The sequence below is a fragment of the Bipolaris zeicola genome (genome assembly GCF_000523435.1).
Source record: "Bipolaris zeicola 26-R-13 unplaced genomic scaffold scaffold_285, whole genome shotgun sequence".
NCBI classification, from domain to species: Eukaryota; Fungi; Ascomycota; class Dothideomycetes; order Pleosporales; family Pleosporaceae; genus Bipolaris; species Bipolaris zeicola.
The window spans coordinates 1-26,490 of NW_006912334.1; the positions used below are offsets into that span (position 1 = coordinate 1).

General features: G+C 51.1%; 13 protein-coding genes across 13 annotated transcripts; 6 read left to right on the top strand and 7 right to left on the bottom strand.

The window, feature by feature from the left end:
- Positions 1-155: 155 nt before the first annotated feature.
- Positions 156-1,940, bottom strand: COCCADRAFT_9270 (uncharacterized protein; the record flags this gene model as incomplete). The annotated part of the gene is made up of 5 exons (XM_007719161.1): positions 156-580; positions 633-1,241; positions 1,301-1,469; positions 1,526-1,642; positions 1,695-1,940. 5 exons carry the CDS (start codon positions 1,938-1,940, stop codon positions 156-158), a joined length of 1,566 nt encoding a protein of 521 aa, XP_007717351.1.
- Positions 1,941-2,717: 777 nt separating this feature from the next.
- Positions 2,718-2,933, top strand: COCCADRAFT_109424 (uncharacterized protein; the record flags this gene model as incomplete). Its single annotated transcript, XM_007719162.1, has 1 exon — positions 2,718-2,933. A coding segment is annotated over one exon (216 nt), but the record flags the coding sequence as incomplete, so codon positions are not given.
- A 205-nt stretch (positions 2,934-3,138) lies between these two features.
- On the bottom strand, positions 3,139-3,981 carry COCCADRAFT_109411 (uncharacterized protein; the record flags this gene model as incomplete). Its single annotated transcript, XM_007719163.1, has 1 exon — positions 3,139-3,981. One exon carries the CDS (start codon positions 3,979-3,981, stop codon positions 3,139-3,141), a length of 843 nt encoding a protein of 280 aa, XP_007717353.1.
- A 261-nt stretch (positions 3,982-4,242) lies between these two features.
- Positions 4,243-5,357, bottom strand: COCCADRAFT_41129 (uncharacterized protein; the record flags this gene model as incomplete). The annotated part of the gene is made up of 2 exons (XM_007719164.1): positions 4,243-5,287; positions 5,341-5,357. The coding sequence occupies 2 exons, from the start codon at positions 5,355-5,357 to the stop codon at positions 4,243-4,245; spliced, it is 1,062 nt and encodes a 353-aa protein (XP_007717354.1).
- Positions 5,358-6,102: 745 nt separating this feature from the next.
- COCCADRAFT_109421 (uncharacterized protein) lies at positions 6,103-8,041 on the top strand (the record flags this gene model as incomplete). The annotated part of the gene is made up of 4 exons (XM_007719165.1): positions 6,103-6,219; positions 6,274-6,338; positions 6,390-6,520; positions 6,573-8,041. 4 exons carry the CDS (start codon positions 6,103-6,105, stop codon positions 8,039-8,041), a joined length of 1,782 nt encoding a protein of 593 aa, XP_007717355.1.
- A 598-nt stretch (positions 8,042-8,639) lies between these two features.
- COCCADRAFT_9274 (uncharacterized protein) lies at positions 8,640-11,282 on the top strand (the record flags this gene model as incomplete). Its single annotated transcript, XM_007719166.1, has 4 exons — positions 8,640-9,206; positions 9,289-9,810; positions 9,862-11,187; positions 11,250-11,282. The coding sequence occupies 4 exons, from the start codon at positions 8,640-8,642 to the stop codon at positions 11,280-11,282; spliced, it is 2,448 nt and encodes an 815-aa protein (XP_007717356.1).
- Positions 11,283-12,371: 1,089 nt separating this feature from the next.
- Positions 12,372-13,900, bottom strand: COCCADRAFT_109409 (uncharacterized protein; the record flags this gene model as incomplete). Its single annotated transcript, XM_007719167.1, has 5 exons — positions 12,372-12,993; positions 13,048-13,328; positions 13,385-13,500; positions 13,553-13,720; positions 13,774-13,900. 5 exons carry the CDS (start codon positions 13,898-13,900, stop codon positions 12,372-12,374), a joined length of 1,314 nt encoding a protein of 437 aa, XP_007717357.1.
- A 2,070-nt stretch (positions 13,901-15,970) lies between these two features.
- Positions 15,971-18,136, top strand: COCCADRAFT_30385 (uncharacterized protein; the record flags this gene model as incomplete). The annotated part of the gene is made up of 5 exons (XM_007719168.1): positions 15,971-16,195; positions 16,295-16,464; positions 16,569-16,695; positions 16,747-17,124; positions 17,174-18,136. 5 exons carry the CDS (start codon positions 15,971-15,973, stop codon positions 18,134-18,136), a joined length of 1,863 nt encoding a protein of 620 aa, XP_007717358.1.
- Positions 18,137-18,670: 534 nt separating this feature from the next.
- COCCADRAFT_9277 (uncharacterized protein) lies at positions 18,671-20,202 on the bottom strand (the record flags this gene model as incomplete). The annotated part of the gene is made up of 2 exons (XM_007719169.1): positions 18,671-20,096; positions 20,144-20,202. The coding sequence occupies 2 exons, from the start codon at positions 20,200-20,202 to the stop codon at positions 18,671-18,673; spliced, it is 1,485 nt and encodes a 494-aa protein (XP_007717359.1).
- Positions 20,203-20,451: 249 nt separating this feature from the next.
- On the top strand, positions 20,452-22,150 carry COCCADRAFT_41134 (uncharacterized protein; the record flags this gene model as incomplete). The annotated part of the gene is made up of 4 exons (XM_007719170.1): positions 20,452-20,624; positions 20,977-21,082; positions 21,139-21,990; positions 22,037-22,150. 4 exons carry the CDS (start codon positions 20,452-20,454, stop codon positions 22,148-22,150), a joined length of 1,245 nt encoding a protein of 414 aa, XP_007717360.1.
- A 1,347-nt stretch (positions 22,151-23,497) lies between these two features.
- Positions 23,498-24,285, bottom strand: COCCADRAFT_9279 (uncharacterized protein; the record flags this gene model as incomplete). The annotated part of the gene is made up of 3 exons (XM_007719171.1): positions 23,498-23,595; positions 23,666-24,115; positions 24,168-24,285. The coding sequence occupies 3 exons, from the start codon at positions 24,283-24,285 to the stop codon at positions 23,498-23,500; spliced, it is 666 nt and encodes a 221-aa protein (XP_007717361.1).
- A 313-nt stretch (positions 24,286-24,598) lies between these two features.
- COCCADRAFT_109444 (uncharacterized protein) lies at positions 24,599-24,802 on the bottom strand (the record flags this gene model as incomplete). Its single annotated transcript, XM_007719172.1, has 1 exon — positions 24,599-24,802. A coding segment is annotated over one exon (204 nt), but the record flags the coding sequence as incomplete, so codon positions are not given.
- Positions 24,803-25,167: 365 nt separating this feature from the next.
- COCCADRAFT_109432 (uncharacterized protein) lies at positions 25,168-26,107 on the top strand (the record flags this gene model as incomplete). The annotated part of the gene is made up of 2 exons (XM_007719173.1): positions 25,168-25,267; positions 25,317-26,107. The coding sequence occupies 2 exons, from the start codon at positions 25,168-25,170 to the stop codon at positions 26,105-26,107; spliced, it is 891 nt and encodes a 296-aa protein (XP_007717363.1).
- Between the last annotated feature and the right edge of the window lie 383 nt (positions 26,108-26,490).

The following is a 26,490-nucleotide window of genomic DNA, read 5'->3' on the forward strand; positions in this document are numbered from 1 at the left end:
GGAAGAACTAGGCACGTGGGGCGAGTACTACAACTTCGAGAAGTGCGAAGATAGCTTGTGCCATTATGTAACCTACTTCTACATATCTTGTCGTCCCTCTCCGGTAAAACTGATCTGAAACTTGTTATCCCTTAGCCACTACGCAAGTACTGAATTCAAAGCGAGCTCAGACCAATCTCCTCCAATCTACTCTTCACCATAATCTTCTGGCGGGGATCAACCGCAACTTCCGTTCCCGAGCAAAGAGTCGGAAATCGCCCTTGCTCTTCACTAAGCTTCCAATCGTACTTGATCAGCAATTGCGTCAGAATGATTTTAATCTCATTGCTGGCAAAGAAGCGACCAGGACAAGTGTGCTTTCCGTAACCAAACGCTGTGTGTTCGGGTGACCCTGTGACGAAATGCCATTTACTCCGGTTAGTCTCGCGGAGCTTGACAAACCGATCTAGATCAAATTTTTCAGGGTTGGGATAGAGGTCCGGGTCGTCCATTTTGGTTTCGACGGCGAGTTTGTAGCCCTTGGGAATGATTGTGCCGTCGGAAAGCGTTATGGTGGCTGTGGCTTGGCGTTGCATTGCGACTGTTAATGTCAGGTATGTCAAAATACTAAGAAATAAAGCAGAATGACTTACCATTGCTTAGAGTGTTCATACGTTGAGATTCTTTCATCGCACTATCCAGTAACGTCATTGAAGACAATGACGTCTTTCTCCAGCCATGTTCTGCTAGAATCGAAACCATCTCTTTTCTTAGTCGCTCGACATGATGCTCATTTCCATTGTCGTGCTCGAGAATATCAAGCATGAGAAACGATAGTGTTTCGGTAGTCGTATGCAGTGCCGCCACTGCGAAGTTTAGTTGAAGACTGGCAAAATCAATCTTGACACCCTTCGCCCTGGCTTTGTCATCAATCCAACTCATCATATCAGCAGTCTTCTCTGTAATCTCTCCGCTGGCTTTTCTCCGCATGCGATCCTGTGCAATCGGATTAATGATTTCTCGAGCTTTAGCAACTTGTTGTCTGCATAACTTGAGCTCAGGAATCCACCATTGTGCAATGGGTCGTAAGAATGAAGGTACTGTGCGGAGTCTTAGGGCAGCCCGCACAAGATTTATGGTGTAGGATACAGCTATCTCAAGCCAGTCGTCGTTGCTTGCAGCTTCTGGCCCAAGAAAAACAAGAGTAGAGACCCGGGCAATAATACGGTAGATGAATGGTTTCAATTCTATAGATTTCCAGTCTTGCAGAAAGATTTCGTCAGTGTTTTGGTAGCTTTGGAGGGGTAGGAGCAGTACATACCTGGAACATTGCCCAGTCCATCCCTGACAACGGCTTCAACTTCAGCGTCCATGTCTCCAACAATAGCATCTAATGATCGGGTAAGATCGAGCCGGACGACGTCTTGCATGATGTCGTGGTAATCGATTGTTGCAATCGGATCCAATCCTGAATAAGTAGCCAAGAAGTCCTATTAAGGAGTCAGTGGTTTTGCAGCATCGGACAAGTTCAGCCAGGCCCACTAACAGATACCAGGCCTTTTGCGAAATCAAGTTCCTTTATATTCCGAATCTCATGCGCGAACGAGTTTGGCACGAAAATGACAGGTCCAGTAGGAGAAATCACTGCTATGGCGCTTTTAACCTATACGAACTGTTAAGACGTGTACTATGTTACTTATCCCCAGCTCTAATACCTTTTTCAATCCTCCGTAAAGAAGCTCCCGGCAGTTGGTAGTCCATTGCTCTTTCCCTTTAGAATGGTCTTTGAGGGCGTCGTTTGTAAAAGCATACCATGTCGCGTTTGTAGTGACACGTTTACTATAGAAAGCAAAGTAGAAGAAGCCTAGAGAGCATGCCACCGCTGTGGTGACAATTGAAACAAGAGAATCACTGAGGGAAGAATGGGCGAGCAGTTCTGCAACGCTTTGTGCCAAGTTCATGGTCGGTTAGAATGTTGAGTGATGAGGTTCGTTTATTCAACATAGGTATACGTAGTCATTTCCTGTCTTATGTATATAGACATCACAGGTTAATAAGCGGAAGGAAACCTGCGTCCGATTCCGTCCCCACTGTTTGTCGGTTACCAAGACGGTGTTACAATTCGGCCTTGGAGTCTCTATGGATTACCATGTCTTCGGCTTACATGCGTGGAGACAAGGTACGTAGTACCTCTGGCCGATACACATTCTTTACCTTTCACTTAAGTAAGTGCGTACTGATGAAATATATACCATTTCCAATGTTGGCATTAGACACTGAATCGGTTTACTACTGTGTTTACCTGGTACTATCATTGACTAGCCATAGGGCAAAGCCTATCGACTATCGGTCGACCGATAAATCGGAGATAAAATTGCCCAGCCCCGATTCTTGGCCTGTGATCTGCCGATCGACCGAGAGCCCAGACACTACATCATAGGACGAACCCCCCGCCTAATTCGCAGGTTGCGAAAGTGATTTGCAAGAAATGCCGCGGGTCGAGATCTTTCCTTGATCCGATTGCAACCCTGCTCTAATCTGAGGAATTTCACTCTCGTCGTTCAGAGTAACGGACGGGGGATTTCCTTGCTTACTATAGCGGAGCATCAATATTTCAGGTTCGAGCCGCCCCTATCAATGCGCTTCATAACTCGACTGTTCAATACGGGATCAAGCACTATGTAAATTGAGCGTGCAAGGCATTGCATAAAGGAAGATATTCCGACGAAACAGTGCGGGGGATGTTACTCGCAGGGGTTCATGGTGTTCCCGGAGGCGATGACATTCCCGGACGTGACGAATGCACTCAAGGTGTGGCTGGGCCAGTCTACGTGGATATACGATCGTGGAGGCCAATCGGTCATCGTGTGCCGGTGTACAGGGTTACTCGTAACCCTAGGCAAAACTATTGTCGCTCGAACTCTGGTATAAGAGTAAGGCTTCTTGCACAGTAGAAGGGACGTTTGATTCAACGCGGTTTCAATCATTCTAGTACAATTCTCAAGCCCTAGATATTCTAGCACTCACATACTATCGACGTCACGAAGGTAAAAGCAACAGTATTCCGCTTCTCCCATAGCAAGACTCGTGGCTCGACACTATGTACACCTGTTGAATGGTATCTCTCTAGGTAAATAGAGCAATACAGTGCTTTTGCACCTACAACCTCGCCTTTCCCACACCCTCTTCCAACATCTCCTCCACCGCAATCTCACTCGTCATCAAAATACACGTATCCTTCAAACTCGGCACACGATGTCTCTTGTTAACCGCCTGATACTCCTCGCTAACCAGCATATCCCTAAAATGCAGTATACTGGGATAATGCGCCAGTGCAATCTCATCCCAATCATCATTGCCGGTAGGACTTGTGGACGTTCTGTTAACAGCTTCGCCATTGACGTGTGTGACATTTCCGACAATCTTAGCGTTACCGCCATGTCTCGAGCCAATGGAACGTGCAAACGCAGTACCGTACTTGAGATACTCTTGTTTCATACCAGGATTGAAAGCAAGTAGATTGAACATTGACACCGCGCCTTTTGCTTCTTTAGAACCGCTGTTGATGAAAGATTGAATCCACGTGTTCAACTCGTCGCTCAATTCCAGGCTTTGACTCGATTGCGTCGTTTTCTCTTTGGCATTTTGTTGGAGCGCAGGTACAGTCTGGGGATTTGGATGTAGAAGCTTGCTGTTCTTTGAGGCGAAATCGTTGATTAGGCGTGAGGGTACACCGGCTGTTACGCTCCAGTGATGCTCGATGAGGTTGGCGAGATTTGATGGCAGAATGTCCGTGGAGGGCAAGATGAGGAGGAGGTCCCAGTGGATGTTCCGAGCGAGGAGGTGTTCGGTTGAGAGCTTGGATGGGAGAATTATCCAGCGGACGACACGGGATACGACTAGTGGCGAGACGTCGGTTGCTTTGAGCGTGGAAAGAAATGTCAGGACAGAGTTTGGTGTTGCGGCATGGAGCGCCAGTAAGTGCAGCGTGCAAAGAGGCATTCTGATCTATAGTTGTGATCGGCTGCGAATATTACGTGCGCAGAAGTGAGGTTCCGGTAATACAGAATTAAGAGGCTTGAGAAGACAAAGCATTTGGAGGTTGAGATGCATGACGTAAGTTCGAACGGCTTTGCCGAGGCTCATGTCATGGTGAGGAATGGCAGTAGGAATGCGAGTATGCTAGACATGTCCATCTAACAGTAAAACTAGAGCCTTCAGAAGTTGAACAGTTTCGACTATTATGCAGAAGCTATATCTATACTACTTCAGAATGCGCCCTTCAGCAGCCTCCTCTGCATGCTGCCGGATACGACCCAGTATTTTGGCTTCATCATCAACAATCTCTGGCAAGAGATCAAAGAGGCTCTTTTGTTTAGGCGTCCATCCAAACAGCTTCCTAGCTCTGACAGCCTTGCAAAGGGAGTTGGTGCCCCAGAGATAACTACCAGCTGGTCTCATTTTGTCCGCGTCTTCTTTGCTCACATTATCAATTCCCTCGTGGTTGATGAGTTTGTTCTTGAAGGCAATTTCGGCAATCTTACGCCCGATGTCACCCCAGCAGAACACTCCACTCTCTGCAAAGTAATATCCTTCCTGGTTCCAAGTGGCCTTGCCACCATCAGGCGACAAGGCCGCTGTTACAAGAGCGAGAAATACTTCGCTGAGATCTTGGACATGCACCTCGGTCCATCGATTCTTCCCCTCTCCTACGACGAAACCTTTCATTCGCTTCAATATGGCCTCAGTCATGTCGTACGCTTGCACACTACGCTTATTATCAGGTCCGCGTCCAGGACCATAGATGCAGGGAGGGCAAACAATGGCCGATTGGATGCTGCCTGATGATGCCTCGTGGGAGCCCAGGATAACTTTGTCGACGTTGCGATGGATAGCGGTATCCGGGAGAGAAGTGACTTCAGTAATGTTGTCCCAATCATCAAAGACCTTTTCTCGGGCAATACCGTAGGTATTTTCCTCAAAATCGGCAAATGCAAGGATGCCGGTGCCAGAGGTGTGGATGAGATATGACTTTCGCCCACTGCGAGCAAGGCCAGCAACCAATGCCTGGGCAGAAGCCAGGTGATCGCAATCAGCACAATGAAGAACAATGTCTGCATTTGACGCTTCCTCGGAAAGGAGGTTAGTGCTGTCGAGCGTGCCATAAACGAGGCGAGTCTTGGGGTATTGTGCAGCGACCTTGGCGCCTTTGTCGCTATTGCGGACCAGGGCGGTAATTTCGAGATCGGGGTAGGTATTTGCAATGGCATAGAGGGCATCACCTCCAATGTAGCCGGTCGCGCCGGTGCTTGAGGTTTGTCAGCAAACATCCCATGCCGGGCTTATGAGTATGGTAAATACATGAAGAGTTTCGGCATGTTGAATAGCTCTGTAGTGCTTATGTCGTATCAGGTAAGTATTGGAGGAGGAGGGTGAGTGTAGGTATTTGATGTATGTTGATGATTTCATATTGCAGTCAGGTTTATATAGCTTTCCTGAACGACGTCACCGATTCGTTGATTTGCAACATAAGCTTCTGATTGATTATCAAACAGAGAGGAGATTGTCGACCACGAGCAATTTGCATACCTACAGCTGAGATAACGCCCTTGGTGTCTTTGTAAGATCTTGGCTTGTATGCATATCAAATCCTTGGTGCGGGGTGATATGGACAAGGGAAGGAGATGGTATGGTAGTGTCACATGATCGCAGTGAAGTGCCCAATGGTGGTGGGGTTCACAACGCTGGTTTGTGTACACCTTGGACAATGTGCATATTATCCCGAGAAAATACCATGCAATCTGCGATGGTATGATGCAAAAATCCAAATTATGTTTCTAGGGATTGCCATGTACCTGTTCCGCGGTCCGAGAGAATGCCGAAGGGGACGTTGGCGGGGTCGTTGGCTGCAGTGTTCATGCATAGTCACGTGATAATGTACTGCATGGAGTACTACTGTACTGTATTGTACGTACCGTACCTGGGGTTGCGCTCAAGCCACGTCCTAGCTTGAGCCACAACCGCGTCACCATGGAAGAGCGCGCAACACCACGACTTTGCTGAACGGCCACGTGAAGATTAATCAGAGCCCCTTCAAACCGCGAAGAGCAAGCACTCGCCCTCATGGACGTCATCCAAGCCGTCTCCGGCTATATCACCAAAATGGTGTCAGCCGGGGACAGTGCGGCAACTGGCACCTCCGCGGCCAAGATGAAGATCCTCCTGCTCGACAACGAGACTGTGGGTTTGTCTGCTCTGCCAGGTAGCTGCGTGGTAGAAGCTTACATGGCATAGGTTTCGATTCTATCTACAGCAACTACGCAGTCTGCCCTCCTCAACCATGAGGTCTACCTTACCGAGTACCGCTCCCCCGCGACCCGTGACGCGATACATGGCTAATGCTGCGGTAGCCGTCTGGACAACCAGAAGCGCGAGAAGATGCGACATCTTCGCTGCTTGTGCTTCGTACGGCCTTCGCCCGAGTCCATCCAGAGCCTGATTGAAGAGCTGCGGGAGCCCAAGTATGGCGAATACAATATATGTGCGTTTCCTATGCGGGGCTCAGGCCCATGGACAATTGCTGACACCAGCAGACTTTAGCAACATTATCAAGAAATCCTCCCTCGAGCGCCTTGCAGAAGCAGATGACCATGAGGTTGTGCGTGCTGTTCAGGAATATTTCGCAGACTTCCTCGTAATCAACCCCGACCTCATGTCTCTCGGCCTCGGCTTTCCCGACCACCGCATATGGAGCACCAGCCCAGATGCCTGGAACCAGGATTCTCTGCAGCGGTCGACTGAGGCTGTCATGGCACTTCTATTGGCGCTCAAGAAGAAGCCCTTGATCAGGTATCAGAAGAATAGTCTGCTTGTGAAGAAGCTAGCGACCGAGGTCCGATACCACATGACCCAAGAAGATCAGTTGTTCGACTTCCGCAAGACAGACACACCGCCCATTCTCTTGATAGTTGACCGGAGGGACGACCCCGTCACACCACTGCTGACGCAATGGACGTACCAGGCAATGGTGCATGAACTGCTCGGCATACACAACGGAAGGGTGGACCTGCGCGACGTGCCAGACATACGGCCTGAGCTCAAGGAAATTGTGCTATCGCAAGAACAAGACCCCTTTTTCAAAAAGAACATGTATCTCAACTTTGGTGACTTGGGTCAGAACGCCAAGGAGTATGTCGAGCAGTTTGCCTCGAAGCAGCAAGGGTCTCAGAAACTCGACTCGATAGCAGATATGAAGCGCTTCATTGAAGACTTTCCAGAGTTCCGTAAGCTCTCGAGTAATGTCACAAAACACGTCACACTAGTGGGAGAGCTGAGTAGGCGGGTTGGAGAGGAGAGTCTACTGGACATTAGTGAGCTCGAGCAAAGTCTGGCATGCACAGACAACCACTCCAACGACGTCAAGTCACTACAGAAGATAATACAGGATCCTAATGTGCCGGCCAACAACAAACTACGGCTTGTTGCGATTTATGCGTTGCGGTATTCCAAGACGTCTTCCAACTCGACAGCTATGCTGCTCGATCTGCTTGCTGTTGCGGGAGGACTGTCACGGCAGCGCATCAACCTGATCACAAAGCTCATGGCGTATCACGACTCACTGCAAGTCACGACTGGGGCAGGGGGTGTCCCTGATCTGTTCCAGGCCGGTTCCTTCTTTGGTGGTGCACGAGACCGACTAAAAGGCTTAAAGGGCGTAGAGAATGTCTACACGCAGCACTCGCCCCGCTTGGAAGCGACGCTGCAGGACCTGATCAAAGGCCGCTTGAGCCAGCAAGTGTACCCATTCGTAGAGGGTGGGGGATCGACCAAGGACAAGCCGCAGGATATCATCATCTTCATAGTAGGGGGAACGACCTACGAAGAGGCCAAGATGGTGGCGCAGGTCAATGCTAGTTCGCCAGGTGTTCGTGTTGTGCTTGGAGGCACCACAGTACACAACAGCACGTCGTTCTTGGAGGAAGTCGAGGATGCTGTCGACTCGTGGCCTGAGCCGGCCCCGACATCAGCGGCGGCGCGGATCAAGCGCGAGCTGGGAAGATGATGGCACGGCGTTGGCTGCAAGCACAAGGACAATGTTGGGCTAGCTTTTGCGCGATAAAAGCAGCATGTACTATTGGGCTGGGCCGGCAAGGATCATGGCGTCTGGCGTTGAGGCGAGCGGTAGGGGGAGCAGACTTATGTATGTATGTACCTATGTATGTATGTGTGCTGCATGCATGCATGTCTAGGCCGATAGCGGTGCCCAACATATGCAATCAAGCCGTTGGTTGTCCTTGTGGGCGCGCCTGATGATGTGTGCCCCGCAGCGAAGCACGCACGAGCGTGTTTGATTGCATACTTGGACAATGGCCTGGCCGGGCCATGCAGAGGGTCGGATGTAGACTACGGTGTCCATGGGTGCAACCATGGCTTGGCTGGTACCTGCATGGGCGGGCAGAAGGCGGCGAAAAGTCTGCTCTGCGTCTGTCACAGCCGAGCAGGTCAGTTGTCCGACAAGGCTGAACACGTGCAGCCAGTCCAGTGTTGAACACACGACGGCCGGGGTCTATGGCGGGCCGACTTCCGAGTCGTCTGCTCTCCATCACCTCAGCCACCCTCCCACCTCCGACCCCATGGCGCAAACATGACGATCGTGAGACATGCCAGAACAAGGACAGGTCTTGCAGTCTCGTGTGGTCCGCCGGAGGAATCCACGCCCCATCAACTCCTGTGTCGAGTGCCGCACACGTAAGTCGCGATGCTCCAAGACGCACCCCTGCCAAAACTGCACTGCCTTCGGCCGCGAATGCGTCTTCATCACCGTCCCTGAGAGCGCGGCGCGCAAGAAAGAGAGGGAGCAGCGCGAGCGCGCCCAGAGCAAGACTGCGTCCGCCGTCACCGTCCCAGACTGGACAAAGAACCTCCCCGTGCGCACCCAAAGTAGTGCAAGCGTGGCCGATGGCTACGACAACGCAAATTCCGTCGACACCACCACTCCTGGCACCCCGCCCCGCGACTACGAGTGGGAGGCCTACCAGCAGGATGTCGAGCCCGAAACAGATGCCTGGGAGCGCCTGCCCGCAGAGCCCGAGGTGATGCAGGACGACGTCTACGAGGATGAAAACGATGACGAGGACCAGATTGCCACCGATCTCACCATTCGCATCGGAAGGATGATCATTTGCGAAAATGTCACTGGCTTCTTTCGTCCCCAGTATGCCGAAGAGGTATTGTCTGCCTCTTTCTATTTTTTATCTTTTTTTTTGCTCCTTTTTCTGCTTCCTGAACACAAACTGAAATGCCGTGCAGCTTGGCAAGCTTTTGTCAGAGGGCTTCACCACATCTTCATCAGTCGCAGGCCAGAGGGCAACACAGTCATCGGCCCTCTTATCAGCCGAGCAAATGCCCTCGCTTGCGCCCTCCTTGAACTTGTTGCTGGGTGGTTCATTGTCTCTTCATCAACACGACGATGTGGACCCCCCGCAGCTACCGACCAAGATGGAGGCAGATGCCCTGTTCCAGCGATATGCCCAGGCAGTCAGCCCGCTCGCCCATGTTCTGCATCTACCATCTTTCAAGCGCCTGTTTGAACGCTTCTGGATGAATCTTGAGATTGGCAATCCGAATCAAAATTCGTGTACGGCTTTGATTCTGGCAGTATGTATGGCTGCAGCTGCATCCGTTTCGCCTTTACAGGCAAAGTCGCAGTTTGGCATCACAAAAGAGGATTTGTTCTTGAGGCTGCAAAAGGCCACGGAACGAGCGCTGCTCCGCGCCAATTGGGCCAAGACATCCAACATTCGCACTTTGCAAGCTTTGACCATTTACTTGGTATGCCATCGATTTATGACTACAGCACAGGACATTCGTTGACAATGATAGATACCACTTTGTCGAGCCCAGATATCTCGGGCGACGTCTGTTGTAGTGGGTGCACTTGTTCGCTTAGCACAGTGCATAGGCATCCATCGCATGAGCCATAGCTCAGCCAACAGCCTAACCCCTCTTCAACGGCATGTTCGATCCTTACTATGGTACCAGATATGTTTCCTGGATTTCAAGACAGCAGAGGCCCAAGGTCCCCATCCATCTATCCGATCAGACGATTTCGACATTGCTTTACCGTTGAACGTCGACGATGACGTCTTTGAGTTTGGCAGCTCAAGCTGGCAGCAGAACCCTACTCCGAGAAACGGTTGGACAGACGTTACATTGTCGCTCATCAGGTATGAGTGTAATGAGATCCACCGTCTCATCTTCCGCGGTAGAATCGAAATGGATCGCAAGCACATTACGCTGCATGATCTACGTGCCCGGGTAGAAGCCAAGAAACGCCAGATCCAGTCCAAGTACCTGCAATACCTCGACGCAAATGTCCCGATACAGCGTTATGCAGGTCTTGTTGCAACGTTACTAATGTCCCGCTGCGACTCGATGCTTCTCTACCGCCATCTTCCTCAGACCTCGCTGCAGCCACGATCCGAGTCTGAAAACCGCCTACGCGACGTACTCCTTACAGCTGCTCTGACGACACTAGAGATTGGTGCAACGCTCGATACATTGCCATCTCTTGCTCCATGGGCCTGGTATTCCACAACCTACCAGCAATACCACGCAGTGCTGCTCCTCCTGACCGAGCTCTATCGCACGCCCGATCTCCCCCGTAAAGAGCGCATGGCGACCATTATCGATCACATTTTTGGCCATTGCTACGGCGTCGGGGTGCGAGAGCGCTGCTCGGACCTTTTGTTCACCGTCAAGGAGAACCTAGAAGCGTTTTACGTGATGAAGGGATTCGATAAGAAACGCCAACAGATTGCGCCTCAGCAACATCCTACGCTGCAGCCTCTAACGTCGTTTGGAGGCTCTGTCACAAGTCCCAGTTTTGGCGGTGGCCACCAACATTCACAGTCTACATCATCATCTTCACATCTCCATGGACAGCTGCAGCGGACGCCTACGACTGGAACGCTAGATGGGTTGAATGTAGATTTTGATAGTATATTGGGCAATTTGAATGGAGGTGGCAGCAACGGCGGCGGTAGCGGTGGTGTAAATGGCAGCGTACAAGACGAATTTGACGTGTGGGCTGGAATGGGAGCTGCAGGAGCACAAGATACAGGTGGTGCCATTTTTGTGCCTGTTGATCCAGCCACTCATCATAATGAGTTTGGAACTGCGAGTCCGAATGGAGGGTTGCAGCAATGGGTAAGTTTTACCGTCCCCCTCTTTTTCTTGTCAGTCTACTATTTACTAATACATTCAACTAGGAAAACTGGAATTTCCCAACGCAGCAGCAATAACGATTATCATGTCATGGGCGAAGATGTTAGGGAGAGTTGATGTTTGATGCCGATTTTATATGCATGAGAAAGACCTAGACGACGAATCAACATATAAAAAAAGAGAGAGAGAGGAAGAGAGACAAGTTATTATCCTACCATATTCAGCAAACACATAAAAGATGCACAGACTTGAATTCCTTAAAAATAGACCATCTTAACTCGTTTCTTTCAAAATGCAACCATGTATTTGTGTAGTATAAACTGCATCTCCCCACATAAAGTATTTTTTCCCTCTCTCTCCCTCCTTTCCCCCTTTGCATCTCCAAGACAGCATCCTCTATAAACCACACCCCCCAACCCCCCTGCACCCACCGATCAACCGACCCCCTTTCGTGATCCAGGATACTACTAGCGTCAAAATCTATGAATAGCCTTCTCCCCACCTCCCCTAGTCCGGTCGCTGCTACACACACACACACACACACACACACACACACACACACACACACACAACGATGACGACGATGGGCCCATGATCCGAATTATACTATTGATATCTCGGAAATGGCCGTTTAAGAAAAGAAAAAAAAGTAATCAATAGTATATTCAAAGATCCCATCTAAACTATGTCACAGTAAGGGAAAAAAAAGGGGGTGGTTGTTGGTGGGTGGTAGGAATTGGCGGGTAAAAAAAAAGAGGCTATGCACGTCATCTCAGAACTCTATATTTTTTGTGTCGTATTTATCGAAAACCCTAACCACCCATCGCGTGACCTTGGCTTTCCCCCCCACCCCCCCTTAAAATGAGGACCAGTTTACCAAACACACATGTACACAAGCAAAGACCAGATGGAAGAAGAAAAAGAAAAGACAAGTATTAAATACGCCGTAGTGCGCCAGGGACTGCGCTGCAGTCTCCTATGACAGTAAAGAAGATGATGCCGCCCTTCACAACCATCCTTTTTTCTCCCTACAGACCAAACGCAGTCAAAACATGTCTAGTGTAGCGTTGAATCACGAAATACCAACTCGGTGAAATCCACATGCTGTGTCAGCAAAGAACAAGACAGATGTGCGAAAGTAGATCAAACCAAGTTCATCAAAGATACTAGTAGCGCGTCACTTGGGATTCGCTCAAGGTGCTTCGCTTCATCGGCGGAGGTGGCGGGGGCTTCTTGGACCTCGATGGGGGTGGTGGGGGAGGAGCCTTTTTGGCGGTGCCGCCCTGTTCCGCCGCCGTCCAGCTTGCAGCCCGAGACATGACGTTACCACGTCCGCTGCCTATGGACGAAGTAGTGTCCGGGCTGGGCGGTGACCTATCACGTCTGTGCCCACTTCCATTCGATGGTGCATAATCGTCATCATAATCGTCGGCAAAGGTGTTTTGTTGGCTGTTGCTGGTCTGGCGGACAGGACGAAGGCTACTACGACCAGCAGATATGACGGAGGATTCAGTGGGCGCGCGAGACAATTTGCGAGCCGGGGAATCGTCGCGGTAACTGTTAGAATCGTCGTACGTCGAGGTGCGGCTAATGGAAGGACGCAGAGCATAGGTACTCTGGGAGGGGCTAGGACCTGGGGAACGACTTCGCTGTTTGGTCAGTTTGGGAATGGTCATTCGTGGCACCTCAGGTTCCGGCTCTTCCTCGACCGGGTTGAAACGTTCGGCGTAACCGTGGGCGGTATTGGACCGGGAGCGCGAGGGGCGGGATGGGGTTGCTCTAAGGTCCCTGTGCATTGTGTCAGCTTTGTATTGGCCGCGCTGCTGATCAATATTTGCTTACTGGACAGGCCACTCGCGCTTGACATTGAGCAAGATCTCACGACAGCGGTCGTAGTAGCTCAACTCTGCCTCGAGGAAAGCGGTGAGGTCTTGGACCATGTCGACTTCTGATTCCTTGATGTCCTGCATCCTTCTGAAGACCTCCTCGCTAGTCTCCTCGTATTTTGCCTTTTGTGAGCGGAGCTCTTCCTCCATGCGGAAATCTTCCTTTTTGGTCTTTTGCATCTTTGCGAGTGATGTGTCATAGGCCAGGCGACGTTGCTCGAGCTTCTTGCGAGTAGCCTGGATGCGATTAGTTTCTGTGAAAACAATAATGTCGATTCGAGGTGGTGACGTACCTGGTACTCTTTCATTTGGACCAGGGAGCGGTCAAGGCCCTCGAGCCATGTTGAAGTGGCGCTTTGGATGTACGTCTCTTGAACTCTAGCCAGACGCTCGTTTGCTCGACCCAGAGCTAGTTGGGGTTAGCAGGAGGAAGGGAAGGAGCGAGTGAGGCGAGGGCGTACATGATAGGCAAGTGCCAAATTCCGAGTCTGGCTCAAAGTCCTCGCCGTGAGAGACCATGGAGGAGCCCAGATGGCCACCTGGAAGCTGCTTCTCCTTGTCGGCACCCTCTGCGCGCCTGGAGAGCGACTTGACGTAGATGGCCATGGCAGCGTGCATCTTGTCCATGCCTAGGAAAGGGAGGTCAGCATAGTGAGCGGGAGAGGGCAGCGAGCATGCATACCTTCATGGCGCAGGTTCATCTCCACCTCGAGGGCCTTGAACTCGTCGGACAGGCCCGTACGGGCTTCTGCGCCCATCTTCTCGTTTGTCCATTGCTTGAGGCGGTCGAATTTCTTGTTGATGTTCATGATTGCAGTGCAGCGAGTGTAGAAGTGGCCAGAGTGGAAGGAATGAGCAGCAGGATGGCGAGGCGGGGAGGCGGTGGGTGGTGAGAGCAAGTGCTGGGCCGTGTGCAGGGGTGCGGATTGCGCGTGCACCCAAAGATAGAGCCGGGATGGGGGTGGCGATCAGTCTGCAGCGAAACGAGGGCGAGTGGGCGAGGGAGAGCGTGTTTGGGAGGAGGGAGATGAAAGGGAGGGACAGACGGAGGACAGATGGACAGTGGGGTGGGAGTAAATTGGTGGGCAAGTAAAAAGCAGCAGTAGTAAGTATAAGTATGGATGGAATGTACGGGCTGGGCTGGGCTGGAGTGGACGGGCAGATAATAATTCCTACTACATACAACTGGGACCAACCAGCCGTTCCCCTCTGCTGGGCCAGCGTGCAGTCCAGCCCTGATCACCACTGCGGGGGGGCAGCGGCGGCGACAAATGGCCACTAACCCCCCCAAGGGCTGGTTGGTTGGGGTCACGACGTCCGACGTTGGGCACAGAGGGGCTGCGCAACCACCTCGCCCTCTGCTACACCTGCGTTTCACTCGCCCACTCGACTCTGCCAATACCCACCCGTCTCCCATCCGTAGCCGCCACGGCCTGTGTTGGTCCTCCTAGTGCGCCGTCCAGACTCTCCGCCATGCACCCATGCAGCGCCTTGTCCGCTATCGCTGTCGCCTTCCTATCTCGAGCCAGCCTTCGGCTGCTGATGCCATCATCCTCGTGCTTCTAGAATACGCCGTCTTGTCTGCAGCCCATCGTATTGTCTGCCTCGCTAGGCTGCGGTGCGGTGCACTGTGACGTCGTTTGCCTGTAGCCATACTTGGATATGTATGTGCAGTGCCGTATATGCTTCTCACGCGTCTATATTATATATATATATATATGTGTGTGTACACACATATACACATAGATACGCTGCACTAATCTGGTCTTACAGAGCCAAGCAACTCCCAGGACAACCCTCGCCGGTTCGCAGTGATGCATTCCCTCTCCTACACTACATACTACGCATACCTAACTGTCTAACCATGGCTGGTGCACGTGACTCTGCAAGCGCCAAACCGACCTCCCAACCTCAACCGCGCCTTGGTCTTCAACCAGTTCGACACCACACCGACACCCTTCTCGCATCACCTTCCCCCACGCATGTGTGACCAAACCCTCAAAAGCCGATGCGCTGCACTTGAACACTCACCCACACTAACCCCACATGGACTACAAACAAGCCTGCACCTACGTTTCCGTACCCGTATCACACACTAACCTCGTCCATCTTGTCCGGGACGCTACTCCCAGTCGTCATGGCCACTTGCATCAAACCATGCACAAGAATGCGAAATGAGGTTGACATCTCCAAACTTGGCAAAGAGACGGACCTGTGCATTTGAGCCTCAGATGGTACCCACCAACGTCAAAACAGTCATCGCATAGCGTGCGCATACATCGCCAGTCTTGCTTGGCCGATGCGCCCTCATCTCCTGTGCAATCAACTTTTTTTTTACACTCCTCATGGATCCATCTTCTTGGCTACCCACAGCAACGAAACACCAACCAAGATCTGTTATTATCTTGCAAACATGATGAATCCAGACTACTAGGTCGACCAGCACCGTAGGATGCATAGTTGGGACATGGCCGGGGCAAAAGCGAGTGCTAAAGCGGTGAAGCGGTGGTGGGAGCAGGCTTTGTTGGTGCAATATGTAGAATGCCCAGATATAGTCGACAGCCGCGCTTTGACAAGAACATCATATAGGCCAATGACATGTTTGCTATGGGAACTTTGCGTCGTGGAGAAATGCGGCATGCTCGTCCTTTGTTGCTAATGACCTGTTGCATCGCAAAGAGCAATTCCACGTGAAATTGCCCATTGCCTTGATTAGCCCAGCGACGGATATTTATTTTAGACGATCCTTTGTGCTAGCCGACTGGCATTACCTCATGCGTCCCTAACCTTGCTCTATTCGCAGTTCCTCTCCCCAGCCCGCTACCGCAGCCGCAACTACCACCACCAACTACCAACATCAACCACCACCCCCAGCAACCATGGCCGACTCGGACTCTTCCCTGTCTTCTGCGCCTCCTACCGACGATGAAATGGACGTCCAAATCACGCAGGCGACGGCCGCAAAGCCTGCGCCACAGAAAAAGAGAAAGAAGAATGGCACCATCTTGACTTTCTTCAAGCATCGCTCGCCCTCTCCGCCCCCGAGGAAACGGGAACCCTCTCCACCCCATGAGCCCGTACCAGAGGACAATCCAGACATTGCTGTACGTATTGGACGCGTCAGTCGCGTCCAGACGCGCCGTGTTGCGTCGCAATCGCGACCCATTTCTCCCTCAACCCAAAACTAATCCCATGTGCCACAGTTCATCGTCATGTTTCGTTCGCGCTTCAACGAAGCCTTCCCCCGCGGCTCCCCCCATGTCGGCCCACAGGACATTGAATCAGGTGTTGCCGAACACACTCCGTCGGCCGATGTCGAGGGTCTGCTGTGTTCCCTGCTTGGCCTTGTCCTCAATCGCAAGAAACCTGTCGAGTTAGTTCAGCCCTCTCGCCCGCTCCCAATACCCATTTCTCGGTCGCCTACTCGCTCCGCACGCAATGACACAGCACGCATACTGACGTGGTTACTCTCTATAGGAAAGGTCACTATGGTCGGGCTCTCGAAGAAGCCATCCAAACCCAGAGGTCGCAATGGCCCACCAAGTGGACCACCAATCCCCTTAGCGGCGGTCGCAGCTTCAATACCATGACACCAGAAGAGCGGGTGAGCAGTCTTGGAGTCCCTCTCGCTGTCGTATGCTGACGAGCGCCTTAGATAACCCTCCTTCACTCACTGTGTCTATGGAGTCTAAACCAGAACGAGCAGGTCAAGAATATGATCAACACGGCCTACAAGTCACGGACTACCAAGGACAGGCAAGACACAAACATCCCCTTGTCAGTGCAGGCATGGGGTCGTGACGGCGATAAGCGGCGGTACTACCTAGTCGAGGGGCAAAACGATACCCATTTCCGTGTCTACCGTGAAACTGATCCCAAACTAAAAAAGGTACAATGGATCAGTGTAGCTGGCTCCATCGAACAAGTGCAGGCGCTAGCGAAGAAACTAGAAGAGGTCGACGGTCACAAAGAAGCAAAGGCACTAAGCGAGCGCATGCTCAACGCTGTCCCGCGGTTTGAAGCCTCTGAAGTCGTATGTTGAACATCAACTATATACTCCACTCATACTAATGACATGATAGAAACGAAAGCGACGTGAATACACTCGCCAGCGCAAAGACGCCTTCACCCGCCCAGAACCCGGTTTCTCTTTGTACGAAGGTCGCACTCGTGGCAAGCGCCAACGATATACATTTGACGAAGAGGACGAGTTTGACTCGGACAACCTATCTGTGCGTAGGTCCGGGCGGCAATCGGGTCGCGACACTCCTGCTGCACCCTCTGGCCCAACTGTCACTGCGAGCGGTCGCCAGGTACGATCTCGCGCAACCGGCCTGTACGGGGAAAAGCTCCATAGTGGACAAGTTACAGATCACCCATCGCCAGCGACTGGTGACTATGTGCGATCGGATATATCAGAGGAGCCACAGTCAGGCCATGGTCGGGCTGCACGGGCTGCGAATAGAGGTGCAATCAACGAACGTACATTGAACCGGCCGATGGATTCAGAAGATGACGAGGATGCAACGTCATGGGATGGGGGAGACGATGATGAGGAAGAGCCTGATCAGATGGATCTTGACGATGATGAAGACGACGCCGGTGCTGATGACTCCGAGGAAGAAGATGACGAGCCAAGCTTGATGGTCACCCTCCGTTATCGCAAGCCAGGCTCTGACGCCCAAGACAACGACACAACTATGGGCAATGGTGCAAGTCAAGATGCTGCACAAGTTTCCAAAGCACAGCCACCACAACCACTGCAGCAGGATACTACGCCCCGCTCCGAGCCATCAGCATCTACAGCGCAGCCAGAAGCCCCCTCAGCAGCCAACGGTCTCTCAACACCACAGCAGTCTGACACGGCGTCCATCGTCCCCAAGTCACAGGAATCATCCGTCGCCAACTCAGATGCTGCATCTAAACCCGACAGCGGTTTCTTCTCAGCGCCAACCCCGCCGTACAGCGCACCTGAGGAAGCATCAAAGCCCCAAAGGCCGGCAGACTCGACTCCCATGAACGTCGAGGTACCAGCAACGCGATAGACTTCCTCTGTCGTTGTCATATATCCTCATGATAAGGACACTTGCGCCTTGTCATTTTTTTTCTTGTGCTTTCCTGCTCGGGTGGAACAATCATATGCTTCTTTTTTGCTCATGTGTAAAGCAATAATGACATACCCCCTCCTTGTTTTTTTCTTCTTCTATCTTCGTCGTGCGAGCAAGTGTCGTTTGGGTTGGTAGTGGCTAGGTTAGAAATTTGGGAGACGGGGAGATATATATATATATACACATGTGTCAAGAAGGGGGACAACGAGGATCAAAAGCAGAGAAAAAGTAGATTAATGGATACCCCATGTTGCGAATCGAGGCTTATCATGTTCTTCTTCTTCTTCTTGGATGTTGGAAAGGAGGTGTATTAATCAAGGCATATAATACAATAAGCAGCGAAGCCCAAAGTTTGGAGTCCCTTCCTTTTTTTCTTCTCAGTGACATGGCCTCCCCCCGCATTGACTACTGGAGGGGAAAAAATATCTAATCTTACATTCAAAACATGCGTCTAATCATATCATCATACAATCATCGAGGCAGAGCACCGGGCATACCTGCCGCAATCCCCGTCGTAGTTCTACTCTGCAACTTGGGTCTCGCAGACTGGCGTCCTCGGGGCTGCTCGCCGCGCCAGCGCATGCCATCAGCGCGGTGCTCTCTGGCATCAGCCGCCGAGCTTGGTTTGCGGACGCCAGCTCTGATCTCTGCTTCGCGCATCTTCTGGCCCTCGGCCTCGATACGTTCCTCCAGCGTCACGTTTTCGGATATCGGGCTTGGGATGTACGCGGATGAAGGGGGAGCAGTCCCGTTCCCCTCCATGACAGCGATTTCGTCCTCGTCGTCACTGTCTTGGAGTGCTGTGTCGGTGCCGGCGGCCGTGGCTGCTCCGCCTCTGGTGTTGTGTTTGCGGGGCCAGAGCGAGGGAAGTACAATTTGCTGGAAGCGCGGTTCTACGGCGCGCTCGTCGAACCAGGCGTGCACGCGCGACTCGATGAGCTGCGCTATCTTGGGCACGTCTTGGAGGCGTGATCGGGATCCGACCAGGGAGCGCACGGAGAGGTCCAGCCGGTAGTCGTCGAGGAATGTAAAGGCGAGGGTTGTGGGACGGTGTGGAGGCGCGCCGGAAGACGATGAAGGACGGCGCGGAGAGGCATTTTGGTGTGTACCTAGTCTTGGTGATGAGACAGGTGCGGGGGTTGACGCAGGTGACGATGATGGTATAAAGGACACTACTAGTGTTCCCGAGAAGCGCACGATACTGACGGCTAGGGCAACTGGCAGAACAGCAGATCTTGGTTTTGGCCAGTTCAAATTCAACGTCGTCTCTATGCCAATGGTAATGACATCGCTCAGATCCACGTCCATTCGGGCTTGGAGTCTCTCTTTCTCATTCCCCGCGTTCCCCGGTCCATACCAGAAGCCGTCATCGGCAGGCATGACTCTGCAGTTGCTGAATATGGGAAACTCGTCACCAAGCGCTATCTCGGTCACTCTGATGTCGCCAATCCAGTCGGGTTTGCTGCCGGCATTCAGGACATCTGTGAGCGATGTTAGGATCGCGTCGTCCTGTCGCGCATCAGCTCTTAGTTGGGCAATGGTCTGCGCAATGAGCACGTTGAACCAGTCTAAGCTCTCCGGTTGGTGTCCTTTCACATTATAATATGTCTTTGCAAGTATAGTTGCTATGCTTGGCCCTCCCATGCTCTCCTCTCCCTTTCGTATAATACTCCGGGACGGCTTGTGTCGTAGTGAAAGTGACGTTGAATTTGCCCGTGCCCGCAACTGCTTATACGATTGCTGATGAGCTAGTGTTCGAGCTCGTCGCAGAGAATTGAGGTGCAGTGCGCGCTCATCGGCCGAGGGAGGCTCTCCAAAAATGAAGAACTTGATGAAGCAGAAGATTAGCAGTGCAATGGAAAGCTGTCCAAGCAGGAAGCCCTGGGTGAAGGAGAGTCTGTAGCATGTTAGTGGGGGTTCAACCAAGTTGAGAGGTTACTGTACGATGAGGCGCCGCCCTGTGTGACGGGCAGCGGCACTGGCGTAGGAACGTCTTGGGCCATGTTTGCGACTGTGTTCCTACTACCTGCTTGAAAATTCCATGTTGTGTATATGGGTTATGGTTGTTTACAGAAGGAGCCAAGACGTAATTGTGCATCGACCAGAAGGGAAGGATGATGGCGCGCAGGGAATTGGAAGCTACTATCGATAAGCGTGACCTCCCTTTCTACCTGTTGTCCACACCTCGTCTCTGCAACCCATGACTCTTCAGACACCCGACCACCCCTCTCCATACTCTGCCCTTGCCTAGGATGCCCATTCTCTCAGAGGTCGTCGCCTTTCGTACTCCCACGAACCGTGTTGCTGCCATCAAGGCGGCCAGAGTAATTCGCTCAATCAAGAGCCGATACCGAACTCAGGCCTTCCTCTTCCTGGCGTACCACTTCTTTCTCACATCACCCATGCACCTCGACATCTTCATCATGTTCTTTATCCTCGTGAGCAACTTCATGAACCGGCAACAGGCGTTTCCCAATCAACTGGCCATTGACGCTCTCCGCTTCCTAATAGACGAACGGAGGTTCGTCATGCCTTAATCGATGGACGCAGTTACATTGGAAACCATTTTGGACTGGCATATGTTGCGGAAGAGTGTTCTGCTCACAGCGTATCTTATGAGTCCCTCATACACCTCGGCATCTCTTTCACTTGTAGAACACGGAGATAGCGGCAGTTGCATCTCCGATTGGCCGACTAAGCTCCCCGCCTCGAAACAGCTTGGAATCGCATCTCGTTACGGACATTCGCAACGTTCATATGGACTTCGACACTCTGAGCCAAAGCCTCTCGCCAGGCGGAGCCATTCAAAATCCTACCCTCACGCTGCCTGCCACCTGCGACCCACCATCTGAAAGCAACCCTCCGAAACGGGCAGTATGGATTGTAAGACGCGCTTCTGTCTACTAGACACGCGCTGAGTAGCTAACGCCTGTTCTCAGGTCTTTGGAGCGACCGGACACATAGGGCGATCCCTAGTTCGAGCGATTCTAGCACACGGCGATCAATGCACTGCAGTCGGATGGTCCCAAGAAAACACATTGGAGCAGATGGGCAAGTGGCAGAATAAGAACTGCTTGGGTTTGCTTTGCGACGTCCGAGTGCGGGACACGGTGAATTGGGTGATCAAAAAGAGCGTCGACTATTGGGGGCGTGTGGACGTGATAGCGAACAGCACCGGTTACGGCGTCATTGCAGCTTGCGAAGACCAGGACGACTACGACCTGCGCAATCAATTCACCACCAACTTCCTCGGTACTCTGCATATCATCCAGCTGTCACTCCCCTATTTTCGCGCCCAAAACTCTGGGCGCTACCTCATATTTTCCTCTACGGCTGGATCTCTCGGCGTACCCGGACTTGGCCCGTATTGCGCGACAAAGTATGCTGTTGAGGGTCTCATCGAGTCCATGCTATACGAAGTCGACATTTTCAATATCAAAGCGACCCTAGTTGAACCCGGCCATGTTCGGCTGGATGAGCCCGACGACAATGTAATGGCCCCTAGCTATACCTCTGCTCCTACCTCAGGAGCAGGGCCTCCCAAACCGAAGCGGTACGGTCACTTTTCCGTAAAACCAAATCCAAGCGAGCCATATTCCAGTTTGACTAGTCCTGCACAGCACGCGCGGCGGATGGTACAGTGGCTAAATGACCGGCAGCCGGTGAGTGCCGTGAAAAGCGCTGAACTCATGTGGCAACTGGGTCATTGTAGCTACCCTCCGCTGCGCTTGGTCCTGGGTAGTTATGCTGTGGAAAGTATCCGAGACCGTATGAAGAGTATTACCGAAGAGGTATGTAAATGCCTCACCGTCTCATGAACTCACTGACACGTTGTAGATTGAGGATTGGAAACACCTTTCGTTCCCAGTCTCTATGCCTCCAGAAGATGAGGAGAGAAAGGATGATGCCAAAGAGGAACAAGACCAGGATGAAGAACAAGATCAGGAATGATGGGCTGAGCAATTCGCATGCTGATTCGATGTTGCTATTTTACCGTTGCTGTGCATGTCTTCTTGGTCTTTAAGAAAATAATATTGAAAGAAGATAATTTATGCCTGCAAATGTATCAGCCACTCAAGCTACCTCGACGAACTTGGAAACGCTCCACCTTATAGTGTCTCACAAAATTAATTTGTGGGATAGGTGCTACATCTCAGTAACAATGCATGTAGCACAAGACCAAAATACCGGAAGTGTTCATCACAATTGTCTCTTGTCCCGAACCGACTACAAGCGCCCCAAGCCATACCGCGAAAGATGCGTCCCTTGAAGCAAAAACAACCCCCACGCTAACCTCGCGTATCTACAACGCATGGCAGAGGCGCTACAACGTGCGCACAGATCAAGCATCAATGTGGGTCTCTCGCCCGTGCAAAGAAAAAATTCCCGCTCTTCCCCTCCTCACACCCAAAAGCAAAAAAGAAAAGAAAGTGTAATGCATCGGCCGGGAATCTACTCGTTTGTTAGTTGAATGTCCGAATTGAACGGTGTATTATTGCTGGGAAAATCTTACCGAACCCGGGGCTAGCCGAAGTTGACCTTTTCATCCACTGCAAGACGCGATGGAATTGAAAGATGGCAACGGCTAATTTTACCACTAAACCACCGATGCTGTTTTGTTCTGATGGTTTGTTGCACTGGAGCGGGTCCAATGGACCATGTGCTGGATCGATGACCGGTGGTGGGATTGTAAAGCAAATATTGCAAGTGAAACAGCGGGACTGGCCCGTAGCGAGGGAGAACGATCCCCATTCTGAACCTGCAATTGGGCTAGCGTGGCTGGGGTGGTCGGCGTGAAGTTGCTTTTTGGTACTACCTCATATGTGCTTGTTTGTCTTGGGCTATGTAGCTATTGACGACGTGTACACCGCTGCAGAGACCGTTTTTCCCCTGTCTATCGGGTACGGTGATGCTACCGTGTATTAGTGCTATAGAAATGGGGTTTTTTTCTTGGATAGTTTTTTGTCTTGTGGTTGACTGTGCAGTCAAGTACTGATACGTCTGTTCAAACGGTACCAAAGGCAAAAATGCAAGGTTTACTCTATCAAAGGTGGCAATGTGTTTCGGTACATTGACGTGACCCCAATGCCTGCTCAGCAATATTACATGCATTAATATATCGGGTTTGAAAGCAGAGGGTCACGGAAGAACTCGGTTTCAGGCTATAAATGAATGAACCGGCTACATGTGTACAACCCACGTCTACCACGCCGCCTATACTGCCGACCAGCCCTGGGGATTTGTCTACTAAAGAACCAAGCCACTCTAGTAAAACATTTGTCATCCAGGTAATATCGATCAGCATGGTTTGTAGATCTGGAAATAGCCAAGGGCCATGTCGATGTGTTTGCATCGCTCTGTAATCCCGACCCACCTCATACCAAGAACGTGGGGTCCTGCAGCTTGCATTAGCCCATTTTCCACGATTCAGTCTAGGGATACCACGATGGTCAGATTTTGATTTACCTTTGGGAAGCGTGAAATAACCAACACTACCCCCATGGTTGTTGATACAATTATCCACAGATCCGCAATCGAAATTGTCAAGAGGACCTGTTCCGTACGTCGTTCCAATCACTTCTCCATCAATAGTTACCTCAAAGTGTTGGCACCTTCTACTCGCATCAGCTACCACTAAGATAGTGTCCTCTGGATAATTGATGTCTTTTGTCTTCATCTCTGAGGGTTCGTATGAATTCTTTTCGTGACGTAGCTCCAAGCGTTGCCAGCTTTCAATGATTTCTGTAGTGCATGGCTTATCATCAAGTTGTACTGGTGGTTCAACTGGTGGAGGCGCAGGTGAAGGCGCGGGGTCGACGACGGGAGGACGGGACTGGTTGAATGTCATTCCGTCACTACAAGTGCAAGAGCAGGCCTCTGGAACAGGATCTTCACAAGTTAGAGTAGGTACATGACCTGAGATCATGTGTTAGTGAAGAAACTCGCTCATCTGATAGTGAAAACGCACCGCTCTGGCATGTCACCATGCTGCCAGAAACCATGCTACCAGGGAACATGTCCATTCCAAACTGTGCATGGACAATTTGGCCGGTTATGGTGGCAATGATAGCTATGGAAACACGCATGTTGTCGGTTTCTTGGGATGGAAGATGGATATGATAGTCGATATAGAATGAGTTTGCAGAGTTTGTTTCAAGAAGAAGTTCTAATCTATATACCTTGCGGAAATCGCTCAAGTCACTTGCGTCCCTGTATTCTTGGTGGTGGAAAAAGAACAGTGAGCTACGCAAGTAGTCAATGTCACACCGACTGAATTCCACAAGCCAAGCAACACACACCGATGTGAATAGATAGATGTTCATGGCTGCATGCCCTTCAGTTAAGACAGGGGTTCCTGACAATATGGACAGAAGATATGTCCAGGAAATATCTACGTATCTACTCAGCGATCACTTCGTTGGCTAGCAAATAGTTCCGAATGTTCCGGTTTGTTATCAGAGCAGCCAAGTGATTTGCATTGGCCCGAACGCGAAGGATTTGGTCACAAGCAGTCATTTTTGTAAAAACTAGAAGTACTCGGTACGCAACGTCGAGGTCATAAGCAATCATTCCGCCCATTGGCAAAAACAGGCATAGAATAGGTAAGACCCGACTCGACTAGCGCCGGAACCCCGCAAATATCCCGTATATATCCGGATCGACAAGACACAAACACAAATAAACAAAGGTTTAGACTTCTTTTTTAGCGGTACATGCACCTGTAAGAGATCATACGCAGGTGGTGCTGTGCTGCGAGCATGAACTCTAGATAGCCAGGCAACGCGCTCGAACAGAGCAAGGCACCATATTCTGGATCAAAAAAAACCAAGCGTAAGTTAGTCAATAGCAAGGTGCCAGATCTTTAGGAATGAACAATATATAAAGCATGTCTGTGAAGCTCATTTTACTTGTCCCATCACTTCACAGTTCATCCTCTTATTCTTGAATTCATTATCTATACAGATATCATGAGGACTTCTTTGGTATTTCTCGTTTCGGCCCTTTCTGCAGGTGTTTGCTCCCTCGACACCCAACAAGTGCTCGGGACCTCGTACCAGTGCCAGAACGGTAAGCAGACTCAAGGCTCAACGTTTCGCGAATCTTACAAAAAATCTAGGTGCAACACCTGCGGCTACGTGTACTGATCCATCGAACGTACCCACATGCGCCTGCTCCTGCTCCAACGGCGTCACGTACAATGAGCCACTCTCTGCCCATACCTCCAGAAATCCCAGCCCCTTTCCCGACACTTGCCAGGCTGAAAAGGGCGAATGTCTCGATCGCGAAAAAATACTCACCGCTCAAGTTACCGAGGCTCAAGAGAAGCACACAGAGTGCGAGGCAACATCCCTAGCCGACCGTCAAAAGGCGGAACTGGATGCCTTGCAACAAGATCAGAACTGCAAACTGGAGTTGAGCAACAAGGATGTGGAGATCTCTCAATGCAAGCGACAGTCGACCGACGACGTACATGCTGCAAACAGTGCTTGCAAGGTGCAGTTGAGCAGCAAGGATATAGAGATCACTCAATGCAAGCAAAAGTCGACCATCGACCTCAATGCTGCCAACAGTTCTTGTAAGGCCAAAGAAGATGCACTCAACACAAGGTTGTCCAATTACAAGAAGAAGAATTATCGCTACCTGGGCTGCTACACCGACAGTGCCAACCGAGTTATTTCCGGGAAAGAGACAATCGATGTTAGGATGACGCCCCAGATGTGCGCCGCCATCTGTGAGAACTCTACTTTCTTTGGTCTCGAGTACAACAGATACTGTTATTGTGGCACTGGTATCATGAACAACCATAAGTTGGTCTCTGGAGATCAATGCGATCGCAAATGCCAAGGTGACAATGGTCAGATCTGTGGAGGTACCTGGAGGGCATCTGTTTATGTAAGGACAGAATAAAGTAGACTAGATGGCCTGCACAGAACAGTGATAACTACAGTACATGGTAGAGAGGGCGGGGGGGACCGAGGGACCGAAGTAGGATTGATTTGGTGACATGAGCTAGATTAACAAGCAAAGTAGACAATAGCATCGTAGTTGGTAATAAAATATGGTGTACCGACTTATCCTCGAATGTGAAATCCCTTCGTTTCAGCGACAGCTATATGACAGCAATATTCAGAGTTACAAGCCAAACTGACATACATCCCGCCAAAAATATGTCAGAGCTCCAAAGCAAGGGAGAGAGAACGGAGCGTAGCCCAACAGCCTAATCTCAGTCGGTTCCTGACACTCTTACACCTTACACCGCAAATGAGACCGAATCAAAACAATTCACACGA